Raw genomic sequence first — 12,230 nt, 5'->3', positions numbered from 1 at the left:
CCCTAAGCATGGCAAGCAGTGGTAGGTAGTTCCCCAAAAAACCCACCTTTTCTTCATGACACAGTAGGATCTAAAAAAGCTTGCAATCATTTTACCCACAACTGAAATCTGGTGGACCTGTTGAGGCATCTTAAAAGGAGTGGTCCAAAACTGACATTGATTTATCCTAAATATCAGTCTATTTAAAGTAAAAATCAAATTGCTTTTCTAAAATACTTTAATTAATAAGTCCCTACCATTCCTTCTCTACTCTTGCTAACTGCTTTTCTTTTTTTACCTACTTCCAGTTTGATGACATTTTGTTTGAGAATCCCAAGTGCATTCTGGGATATTCAAATGAGACATCATCAGGGGGCAGAGACTGGGGTCACTGCCACAGCCTCTGTTCCTACCCTGAAATGAAGCATCATTAGTTGCATCCGTTTCTACTGAGCATGCATCAGTTGTCCATCCCAACGTATGCTCAGTATGAGCTGCCTTGTCACTCTGCAATACCCTTTTCAATGCACAGTGACAGTGCGCTCCCTGGCCGACTCTGATGAGAAGGGACATGTCAGTGCTCATTGTAAGGAGAGAGCCTGGCAAGCAGAGATTAGCCTCACCCCCGAAAGTGATGTCTGTTTTGGAAATGGAACTTGTCTCTGCTTTTCCTGCTCACTGGGTTATTTCCCTACAATGTGCACTGACAATGTGCTATCTTGCCAGCTTGACACTTCTCATCAGAGCCGGCGAGAGAGCACACTATCACTTTGCTCTGAAAAGAATATCGCACAGTGACAAGAGAGCTCGTTCTGAGAATACATTGGGATTGACAACCGATACATGCTCAGTGTAGCAGGGACTAGCCCAGCCCCTGAAACGAGCATCACTGAGGAAGATTTCTTTCAGTGTGGGGACAGAGGCTACAGCAGCCTCTGTCCCCTGATGACGGCTCATTTGAGTAACCTAGCATGCACTGGGGATTCTCAAATTAAGTTTCATCAAACTGGAAGTAGGTAAAAAAATAAAAGAAAGCAGTTAGAGAGAGTAGAGAGAGAACAGCAGGGACTTTTTAATTAAAAATTAAAATATATTAGAAAAGAGATTAGATTAGTACATTACATAGATGAACATTTAGGATTAAATCAATGTTAGTTTCGGGCTGGCCCTTTAAGGTGCCCTCAGCTCCAATTTGGTGTCATTCAAAAAAATTGTCCTGCATTTTTCTAATGATCCATCTTGTCACCTAATTTGCAGAGTATTTGAACTGAAGTTATTTTTGTTAAAATTTCTTATACTTTTGTTCCTTAGGTGCAATACTTCTATTTCAGTCATTTGAATCTATGGCCAATTGTCTTCTATTTCCCAGTCGCATAATCATTACACAGGAAAGAAGGCACTTTTCTGATTTTACAATTTCCTATTCTGTTCATGTATGCAAAGTTTGTTTGGTCACACCTCTGTTATTTGGTACATAAAGAAAAAGTATTTCTTATTTTCACATAGTAGCTGACATGCTCACTGAGAGCTACCTTCATAGAGTGTCTAACAATTTAATTTCCATATACTTCTGCTAGAAACATTTAGCGGAGCTCCCTTGTTCCTGAACTGGCATTATCATTTCCCACCAGAAGTGAGACACAGCTGGCAGATTGGCCAATACTGTTGCAAAGGCAACTGCACATCCCATTTTTTTAACAAATAACTAAAGAATCATTGTAGAATTTTTTTAATCTCTCCTCAACTTTTAACTTGCCACACCAATAAGGGAATGGCGTAGCATCATGTAAATCACAGAATGGATAGACATGTTAATAATATGCGAATTCTGAAAAGATGGAAGGAAATTTTCAAAACATTTTAATTTATTCAGTTTCAAGTGTGAGTGCCACATGCAGAAGTAAATGTACGGGGTGGGTCATTTATATGGATACACCTAAATTAAATGGGAATGGTTGGTGGTATCAACTTCCTGTTTGTGGCACATTAGTATAGGGGGGGGGGGAACTTTTCCAGTTGGGTGGTGTCCATGGTGGCCATTTTGAAGTCAGCCATTTTGGATCCAACTTTATTTTTTTCAATGGGAAGAGGATCATGTGACACATCAAACTTATTGAGAATTTCATAAGAAAAACAATGGTGGGCTTGGTTTTAACATAACTTTATTCTTTCATGAGTTTTTAACAAGTTTATGACCACTTATAAAATGTGTTCAAAGTGCTGCCCATAGTGTTGGATTGTCAATGCAACCCTCTTCTCCCACTCTTGACACACTGATAGCAACACCGCAGAAGAAATGCTAGCACAAGCTTCCAGTATCTGTTGTTTCAGATGCTGCACAACTTGTATCTTGATGGTATGGTGTGGTATATGGGGTACAAAGATAGTGGGGCCATTCTTCATCAATGGAAACCTCAGTGCCACTGGATATCTGAAATTTCTACACGATGATGTGTTGCCCTCTATATGCACTGAAGATGGCACGTTCCCTGAGTTTTTCCAACAAGATGGTGCACCACCACATTATGGATGTCAGGTCCCAGCATTCCTACATGAACAGTTTCCTGGAAAGTGGATTGGCCATCGTGAGCCAGTTGAATGGCCACCAAGATCTCCCGATCTGACCCCCTTAGACTTTTATCTTTGGGGTCATCTGAAAGCAACTGTCTATGCTGTGAAGATACGAGATGTGCAGCATCTGAAACAATGGATACTGGAAGCCTGTTCTAGCATTTCTTCTGCGGTGTTGCTATCAGTGTGTCAAGAGTGGGAGAAGAGGGTTGCATTGACAATCCAACACAATGGGTAGCACTTTGAACACATTTTATAAGTGGTCATAAACTTGTAAAAAAACTCATGAAAGAATACATTAAAACCAAGCACACCATTGTTTTTGTTATGAAATTCTCAATATGTTTGATGTGTCACATGACCCTCTTCTCATTGAAAAAAATAAAGTTCTATCCAAAATGGCTGACTTCAAAATGGCTGCCATGGTCACCACCCATCTGGAAAAATTTCCCCCCTCCCATATACTAATGTGCCACAAACAGGAAGTTGATATCACCAACCATTTCCATTTAGTTTAGGTGTATCCATATAAATGACCCACCCTGTACTTACATGCCTTGGTATGCTATTAATGACGTCATTAATGGTTGTCTGAGGAATATTCTGCCACAGTGACTGCACTTGGGCACACAATTCATCAAGATCCACTGCTGGCCGTTCCCTTTGAAATTCCCGACCAATGACATCCAAGATGTGCTCAAAGAGAGACAAGTCTAGAGGCACTGCAGACAATGATAGCATGTATAAGCCATGCTGGCTGCTTCCAGTAGCACCAGCAACATGTGGCCTTGCACTGTAATGTTGAAAAACTACTTGGGACACTTTGGGTAAAGGGCCAAACTACTTGTTCCATGAGCAAATCAATTTAATGCTGAGCTGTTAGTCCACCTGGAATGAAGACTATAAAGGTCTGGCTAAAGTAAATTTGGCTAGCCCATACTATAATTACCGGGAGTGGGACCGATGTGATACCTGTTTGTAAAGGACTCTCCATGGCGTTGCTTTGAAGAATGGTGCACAGCAATCCATTCTGTACTGCAAGTGAAATTGGATATCACAAACCAAGCATAAGGGAACAAACACTGTCTACACAAACCATCAGAAGTCATTTGCAATGACATTGGGGTTAGAGCCAAACATTCAGCTACAGGTGTTCCATTGACCTCACTCCATCAGTCTCAAAGGCTATGGTGGTTTTTCCTCTTCAGTGATGAGTCCCGCTTTTGTCTTGGATGCATTTATAGCTAAAGAGTGGCCTGGAAACCACATACGCAAATCCATGAAGAGATTCAACTTTTCAACAGACACCACTAGGCCATATGAGACTGGTGCTACTGTGACCAGCTTGTGCGGCTTAATTGTGCTATTATAGCCTGTAGAGTCTCCGGACTTCTCTTTCATAGTGTGTACCATGGAAGTCATAGGTTGGCAATTGCAAAAGAGCTGTCAGCAGCATGTCTTGATGGTTTGCATGCCCGAGTGCAGAACATTCCTCAGACAACCATTAATGCCATCATTGATAGCATGCCAAGGCATGCAACCGCTGGTATTTCAGCAAGTAGCACTCATACTTGACATTAAATAAATTTCGATGCTTTGAAATTTTGTTTCCATCTTTTTTCATCATTTACAAATCATTGATATATCGATCCTGTCATTTCCATAGATCCACAATTTTTGCTTCTTGGTGTTGCAGTGTCAATGTTGAGGATTATATATATATTTTCACACTAAATCTTCAGTTATTTGTTAAAGGGGTATTGCCCAATCTCCCAACTGTGTCTCCCTGCTTGTTGAAAAATGATAATGCCAAAAATGGTGGTAACGCTTTAAACTTTTCAAGCAGAAGTGGGTCTCCGACGAAAATAAAATTATTATAGCCAAGTTGCTGTCTTGCTTTGATGAACTGCATGCAAATTAACGAGAATATTGTCTTTCTGAGAGAAGACAACTATTATATGTGCATATAAATTCTTATTACATTTACTGTGTCTAGTTATTAAAATTAAATGTTTTCATTAAAGCTGTAATGTGCTGTTTGCATGCTGGTGAACCCATTAAATCTTATGAAGTCCTTGCTGCAGACAATTATGGTGGACAGCAATTTTACTGTTAAATGCAGCAATTTTTATTCTTCACGGCACTTCTGAAATCACACACTGTGCAAGCCGATGATTAGTCATACATGTTCACTTTACAGAATGCATGCATAATTAACAGTAAAATCAAGCAAGGCACTCAATATATTTATTTGGCATTGTTTTGTTATATCAAATAAAATTTAATCATAACACTAAGTATTTACATGAACAATGACATTATTTCAGTTTTCCAGCAAGAACCATAAATTATTTTAACAATAGATGACACTATAGCATACATTATCAATGAAATTGTGCAAGGATTAAGAAAGCCCCATTGTCCCAAAGTTCTAATATATTATTTCTTAAACATTGTTAAATGCAGCCTAAATAGCATAGTGTATTAGATAATATGCATGACAAAGATCCAAGTGCATACCAACCGAAAAAAAATTGGGAACCAGTTAAAATGATAAGGGACCTGTTGTATGAATATCTCACAATGTGAAGATTGCAGCCCATCCTGTTGTATCACATAATTTGGCTGCTCCTTTATGAAAACCAGAGATGTAAAAAATTACATAAGTCTCAAAAGCAGTAGTAGATATTAGGATAGATGCAGATTATTCATCCAGATAACAAGAATGCTGATAGCTAGAGGTCTTCTATAGACATCCTTCATGATGACCTGCATTCTACTAGTTTCCGAAAGCTTTTCCTGAAATTGTCATCTAAAAATGCATACAGAAAAGGATTGAGGCAGCTATTGGCATAACTCAAGCTGGTAATGAACAGAGAAATCCCAATAACTAGTGGAGTCTGTGGGATGTCAGTGGTTAGGGCCACCACGGTGCTCAGATGATAAGGAGTCCAGCAAAACAAGCATACTGCTAAAATGATGGCAACCATAAACGTCACTTTTTTCTTAGCTTTATCTAAAGCTTTTGCGTTGCTGTTCAGACGCATTCTTCTCAATTTGTAAAGCATCATGGTATATAAGATGCATATAGTAGACACAGGTATAGCAAACCCCAAAATAAGGGTGTAGATCCTACTCATCTGCCACCACAAGCCTTCTGGATTAGGAAAAACAAAAAGACACTGTAATCTGCCATGCTCTTGGTGAATCTTGGCAAAAATAACAAAAGGCAGAATTATTATGGTTACGAAGGTCCATACACAAAGGCTGACAATTTTGGCAGCTCGATAGGTCCGAAATGAAAGTTTCTTAGATTCTACAGTTGCAACTACCACAAGGTATCTGTCAATGCTCATAACGGTTAGAAAATAAATGCTGGAAAATGTATTATATTCATCAATGGATATAATAAGTTTACACATAAACTCTCCAAAGGGCCACTGCAGCAGTAAATAGTCAACTATATTAATAGGTAAGACCAGAGTAAAGAGTTCATCGGCTATAGCCAAGTTCAGGATGAACATGTTGGTGACAGATTTCATTTTCGGAGCCTTGAGGATAACATATATGACAGCAGTGTTTCCAGTCAATCCAACTGCACAGATAATGGAATATATGATGGGTAATGCCAGATAGAAGTTAGGAATGACCTGAGATATTGATCCATTCAGCCACTCTGACCTTCTTGATGAATTTGATAAATAATCCAGAGATATGTTTTCCATCTTCCAAACAGAAAAGAGACACATTACTGAATACATCCTCATGGTTCCTCTAGAATTAGCATACCTTATTAGTACCTGCAAACATTTTAGCCGACCATATTATTCTATATACTGTATAATTAAATATGATACACATATTATAATTCACCGTCAGCTACTTGAATTTAAAATTGTGGTTATGTAAATTACAACAATTTTACGCTTTCCATAATATACTACAACTATTACTGTGCTATAAAAAAGGTGATATTTCTTTTTCAAATAAATGACTAAATCTTTAAAGAATCTCATTAAATATTGATCTCGGATAAACACTCCTCTAATTTCCTGCAGCGATAATTAAGTCAATGAAGAACATGTTCTTACCTTACTGTTTGTCTTATGAGTCACTTATTTGTATTTTCCTCTGGCTACAGATGCCTTGCGGCTGCATTAGGTAGACTGGAGCTATAGCGGAGTGCAGAGAGATGCTTGAAGCTGAATTTCTAATCTGCTGTCGAGCCCTCTGCATCTTTTCATAGCAATCCAGTGCTGAAGAACAGCTCCCTCCCTCCTTTCCCCTTCCCCTCTTTTTTTCAATCTTTTTAGATGATGGCAATAAAAAAAACCCAATCCCACTACATATAAGCACTGGTGTGTGGTTTATTTCTCCCAGAACAGTACTTGTATGTATCAAAACACTGGACCACTTTCATTATATTTACCTATTAGAAAATGGTCTATTATACCATCCTGAACACAGAGCTATTTTCTTAACCAATGAAGGGAAATATTAAATAATAATGTGGCCAAATTATTTACTGCAGCAGCCTACTGCTCCACACAATCAGCACGTCCCCAGAAACTGTTAAAGATTGATATGTGCAGACATTTCCAGTTAATGTTACATAATTAAAGAATGGCATTGACATTTAATTATTTGGTGACTTTACTGTTTTGAACTCACATTCTCTATAAAATGCACATGTGAGGATAGTAAGAAGTAAAATGATCTTGAAGAGTGTACAAATGTATTCTGGACTTTTAATTCTTGAGTCTTATCTCTTATTAAAACAACAGTATTAGAAAACATGACTACCTTCTCCCTAACAACAGTGCCACATTAGTGTTCAGTTGGTGTGTGGTATTGCAGCTCAGTCCTATTGATTTAATTGGAGATAAAGATGATAGGATCTTCTCAAATTAGAAATTTCCGGCTTCGCTGAATTTTCCCCAAACATTTGATTTTTGGTGAATAAATTTGTATGAATCTCATTCATGGAACGCTTGTAATTGCTCAGAAAATACATGCTGGGAAGAGAGAACACTGCTGACCATAAGAGCTTACACACTACAAAAAAGAAAGAGAGAGAAAGAGATGACATCACTGATAATAAGAGCTTACACTCTACTGGAAAAACATACCCCGTGACTCTGGAAATGTAAAACGACTCTGCCGTACAAACTGTGATCCACTGGGAACCTCTGATGTGTGATGGCGCAGGTACTGACCACAACTGTCACTGTAGAAGAACAAAATATGGGCCCTTTGCAGTTCAGTAGCTAATCTTAATGCATAAATCCAGATATTTTGGGGCTGGTATGGGGCCCCCTGACCTCTAGGGACCCTGTGCGGCTGCACAGGTTGCCCACTGATATATCTGACCCTGGTTCAAGGTATGATAATCTGTAAGATGTCATAGCTCCAGGGCACTATGGGAAAGCCCATGCAGAAAGTGAGAAAGTGCAAAGTGATGTTAGCCCCCACTCCAATGCTTCAACAGTGTGGGAAATAGTGCCGGGCTAGATTTTTCTTTTTTTGAACCACAAATCAAATGTCAAAATGTTCAAATTCACGTGAAACTTCAGGAAATGTAAAACTTGGTCATCCACAAATTGATCTGCTCATCTCTAATTGGAGCCTTACATCTTATACCAGATGATGCATGATAGTTCAGGGGCCTTGCTGCACATTTTGCCCAGGAGACTCAAGTTATGCCACTGTATATAGTAACAAACAATTAAATATAGGATGAATTCACATACTGTGTGCATAAATGCTACTTCACTTGGCAGAGACCAAGAGAGCATCTTTACTGCTTGTCCTCTTATTAGCCGGTATACATAAGTATACCTTATTAACCTAAAAATAAATCACTATCAGAGTGAAATATAATCCCTAGACAACTAATATAACCAAAGAGTTGGTCTCTTCTAGCGAATGTAAAATAGTATATACAAATATTTCATATACAAGAGAAAATGAAGAGTCTATACCGAAATATACAGTTAAATAACACACAATACAAAAAATGTGGATCAGGGAGAAGTACAGCTAAAAGAATATAGGGAAAGATGGAAAAAACCCTATATATTAGATACAAAAAAATCCCAAAATTCTAGGCTCCCCAGGATGATATACCCCCTGAAAAATTGGATGGCAGTAGAAGAAGTGGGCTATTGTGAAAAGCACATGCCACGTAATTAAGTAGTTGGGCTAATTGCATCGATGTGTGATGTGCATAAGTGTAATGTCGATCAATCAATTCTTGCCACACTATGTAGGTGTATATAATGGCTGGTGAGTAATTCAAAAATTAAGTATAAGGTAAGAGGTAAATTTGGCTTATACTATAGCCGAATTTGTGAATACCCATAAATCTGTATCTGGATAATGCACATTGGTGATATTCAGGAAAGATCAGCCATAATATATGAGTGCAAAAAATGCAAGCCCCCCTACTTCATCTACTGCCATCCATTTTTTCAGGGGGTTTATCATGCTTGGGAGCCTAGAATTTGGGGATTTTTTTTCTCTCTTGAATACAGGATTTTTTCCATCTTTCTCTATATCTTTTTAGCTGTACTTCTTGCTGATCCACATTTTTGTCAGTATGCCCTAGTCTGAAGCATAGAATAATGTAGTCTGCAGAGATATCCAGTAAAAATGTGTACTATGTGATATACTTCTTTAACATATGGAAGACAGATTCCACCAAATACAAATACAATGGCATCCTTTGGACTCATTTTGGAGGTAAACATCAGGAAATCCTACCTATATGTTTCTCAAAAATAAGTTACAGAATGCAGCTGATGTGTTTTGCCTAGACTAGATGCAATTGTATCATCTGAAAGTAATAGTAGGTCTGTAGAGGTTTCCAGCCTCCTCATGGAAATTCTCATTTCCTGACTGTAAACAAATATCTTTAATTATCTGAAAGTATATTATAAATGTTTTATTATACAGTGATTAAAGGAGGAAAACCTCAATAAAGGAACAATCCGTGCAGACTAGTGATGAGCAAGCACTAAAATGCTCGAGTACTCGTTGTTTGAGCCGAGCAAATTGGAATGCTCGAGTGCTTGGTCTGAGTAACGAGCCCAATGTAAGTCTAAGGGAAACTCAAGCATTTTTCCGGCGGCTCCCCCGGCGGTCTGAAAAGGGCCTAAAAATTGCCCAAATCGATGGGAACAGTGCTCAAATGATATGGGAACAGCATGGGTAAGGCCCCTGGAAGCATTTCTGACTCCCAGGTCACTGCTGTCAACAATGTTGTCAGAAGTATTACGCCACTTTTACAGACTCACAATAAAACATACAAAAACAAAACCGAAATGGATTTTCCTGGGAAATATAATGACTTATATATAAGGCAAAATAAATAACCAAAAACAAAAATGCTCCTCCACACCTTGGGCTATGTTCACACGTAGCATTTTTGATACTTTTTTGCACTTTTGCATTGCTTTCAACCAAGACAAATGCATTCACCGGGAAATGTCATTTTAACATTTTACAACCTTATCTGGCCATGTGGTGTGTGAGACATCATCAGACACATCCTGTCTCATTTATGAAGGAGAGATTGTGAAAGTCACAAACACTATTTTTACAGCCTTACTATTCTTAAAGGGCCAGCAGTCGGCCCTCGCTATTGTTAGAAAGTCATCAGCTGGTTATGCTTTGTTGTTCCCATTATTAACTAGTGGGTCTCCTATACTGTTATTGCATATGCAGTGACTGCAAGGGCTGCAAAAAATATGAACGCAACCCAATACCGCTTTGAAGAGACATAGAAGAGGGTTTCAGTAAAAAAAATGTTCCCCTTATAAAGGAGCAGGTCTCCTATAGTGGTAATGCCCATGCTGTGACTGCAAGGGCTGCCCAAATTTGGGAAAAACCCCACTAACAATTTAAAGACACACAGGCTGAGCCACAGGAATGACATGTTCCCATTAGAAAGGAGAGGGTCTGCTATACAGTTATAGGGTATGCAGTGAGTCCAACGGCTGAAAAATTTAGGAAAAACCCCACTAACAATTTAAAGACACATACAGCTTGGCCACAGTAACGAGTATGACATGCTCCCATTAGAAAGGAGAGGGTCTGTTATTCAGTTATAGGGTATGCAGTGAGTCCAACGTCTGCCAAAATTTAGGAAAAACCCCACTAACAATTTAAACAATGTTCCCATTGTTAGGAAGTGAGTCTCCCATACTGTTTGCCTATGCAGTGAAGCAACGACTGCCAAAAATTTGGAGGAACTCCAAAGTTTCTGGCAACAGACGTAGATTTGTTTATATGGTACATATGGTGGTAATATGGTGGTGGAGGATGAGGATGGGGAGAAGGAGGAGGACAAGAGCAAATAAACAAAATCAGGAACTGTATACCCATGGTGGTGGAGGATGAGGATGTGGAGAAGGAGGAGGACAAGAGCAAATAAACAAAATCAGGAAGTGTATACCCATGTCTGGGTGTGAAGACAGAGGTGCATGGGAATAGAGTTAGACCTCCCAAAAAAAAGACACTGTATTTGAGTTTATGTTATGCTGCTATAATTCAGTGGTTTTGAGAAGTCTGGCCCAATCCAGCCCGCTGTGACAAAATGCTAGTGGCAGGGCAGGCCAGGAATTCTAAGGCGTAGAGAGCCAGTTGATGCCACATGTCCAGCTTGGATACTCAATAATTATAAGGCACAGAGGAATCATGGAGGACGTTGGTACAGTCGGCAAGGTACTCCCTCACCATCTTCCAAAACTTTTCCCTCCTTGGGAGAGTACCCTGCGCATCAGGGCCTGTAAGATGGGAGGGTCTGAGAAAACTGTCCCAGAACTTTGACAGTGTTCCTCTGCCTCTGCTCGATTGTATTTGTGTCTCTCTTGCCTGTACTCCTTGGTTGTCCAACGAACTGTGACCTCTGCCGCCAGTGTTTTCAGATGGGAATTTTTTTTAATAAATCCGCAACAAGAGCCTACTTGTACTGCACAATTTTTGTAGGCCTGTCCTGCAAGGGTAGCATGGGTCTAGAAGTGTCACCAACCAATAATGACTGTCACCCAAAATTTGGACAACGCGAGGGTCACGGGCAAGGCAGCGTAACATAAACTCAGCAATGTGTGCCAGACTGCTAACAGGCAAGACTTCCATGTCTTCACCAAGAGGATGACTGACCATGCTCTCCTCATCTTCTTCCTCCTCCTCCATTTCCCATAACTCAGGCCATCCACGCTGACGGTATGACAGTTTGGCAGGAAACTAGCTCCTGTTCTTCCTCCTCCTCTTCCTCACTGGTACCCAATCCACATTGGGATGAGATGAGGCTGGGCTGTGTGGAATCACCCTGTATTGTTTCTTGCTCCATCTCATCGTATTCTGCCTGCAACGTATCCTCTTTAATTGTGAGCAGAGAGCATTTTAAAAGACAGAGAAGCGGGATGGTGGCGCTAATTATGATGTCATCACCGCTCACCATCTTGGTGGAGTCCTCAAAGTTTTGGAGGATGGTACATATGTCTGACATTCATGTCCACTCCTAGGGTCTTATGTGTGGAGTCTGACCTGAATACCGACGGCCTTGTTGATGCTGGTAGTCAACAACTGCCCTCTTCTGCTCACAAATCCTTGCCAACATCTGCAATGTAGAGTTTTGATAAACCGCTGAACCACGAGGTTAAGCACATGGACATGGC

General features: G+C 39.7%; 1 protein-coding gene across 1 annotated transcript; it reads right to left on the bottom strand.

Moving 5' to 3' along the window:
• Nucleotides 1-3,071: 3,071 nt before the first annotated feature.
• Nucleotides 3,072-6,816, bottom strand: NPBWR1 (neuropeptides B and W receptor 1). Its single transcript, XM_073676724.1, has 2 exons — nucleotides 6,642-6,816; nucleotides 3,072-6,275 (listed from the first exon to the last, which is right to left on the bottom strand). Exon 2 carries the CDS (start codon nucleotides 6,273-6,275, stop codon nucleotides 5,310-5,312), a length of 966 nt encoding a protein of 321 aa, XP_073532825.1. The 5' UTR covers nucleotides 6,642-6,816; the 3' UTR covers nucleotides 3,072-5,309.
• Nucleotides 6,817-12,230: the final 5,414 nt, after the last annotated feature.

This window comes from Phyllobates terribilis, unplaced genomic scaffold (genome assembly GCF_046119375.1).
Source record: "Phyllobates terribilis strain yellow unplaced genomic scaffold, ASM4611937v1 Scaffold_4__5_contigs__length_816908805, whole genome shotgun sequence".
Lineage (NCBI taxonomy): Eukaryota > Metazoa > Chordata > Amphibia > Anura > Dendrobatidae > Phyllobates > Phyllobates terribilis.
The sequence above is the reverse complement of the archived record's forward strand: the minus strand, read 5'-3'. Positions and strand labels throughout refer to the sequence as shown.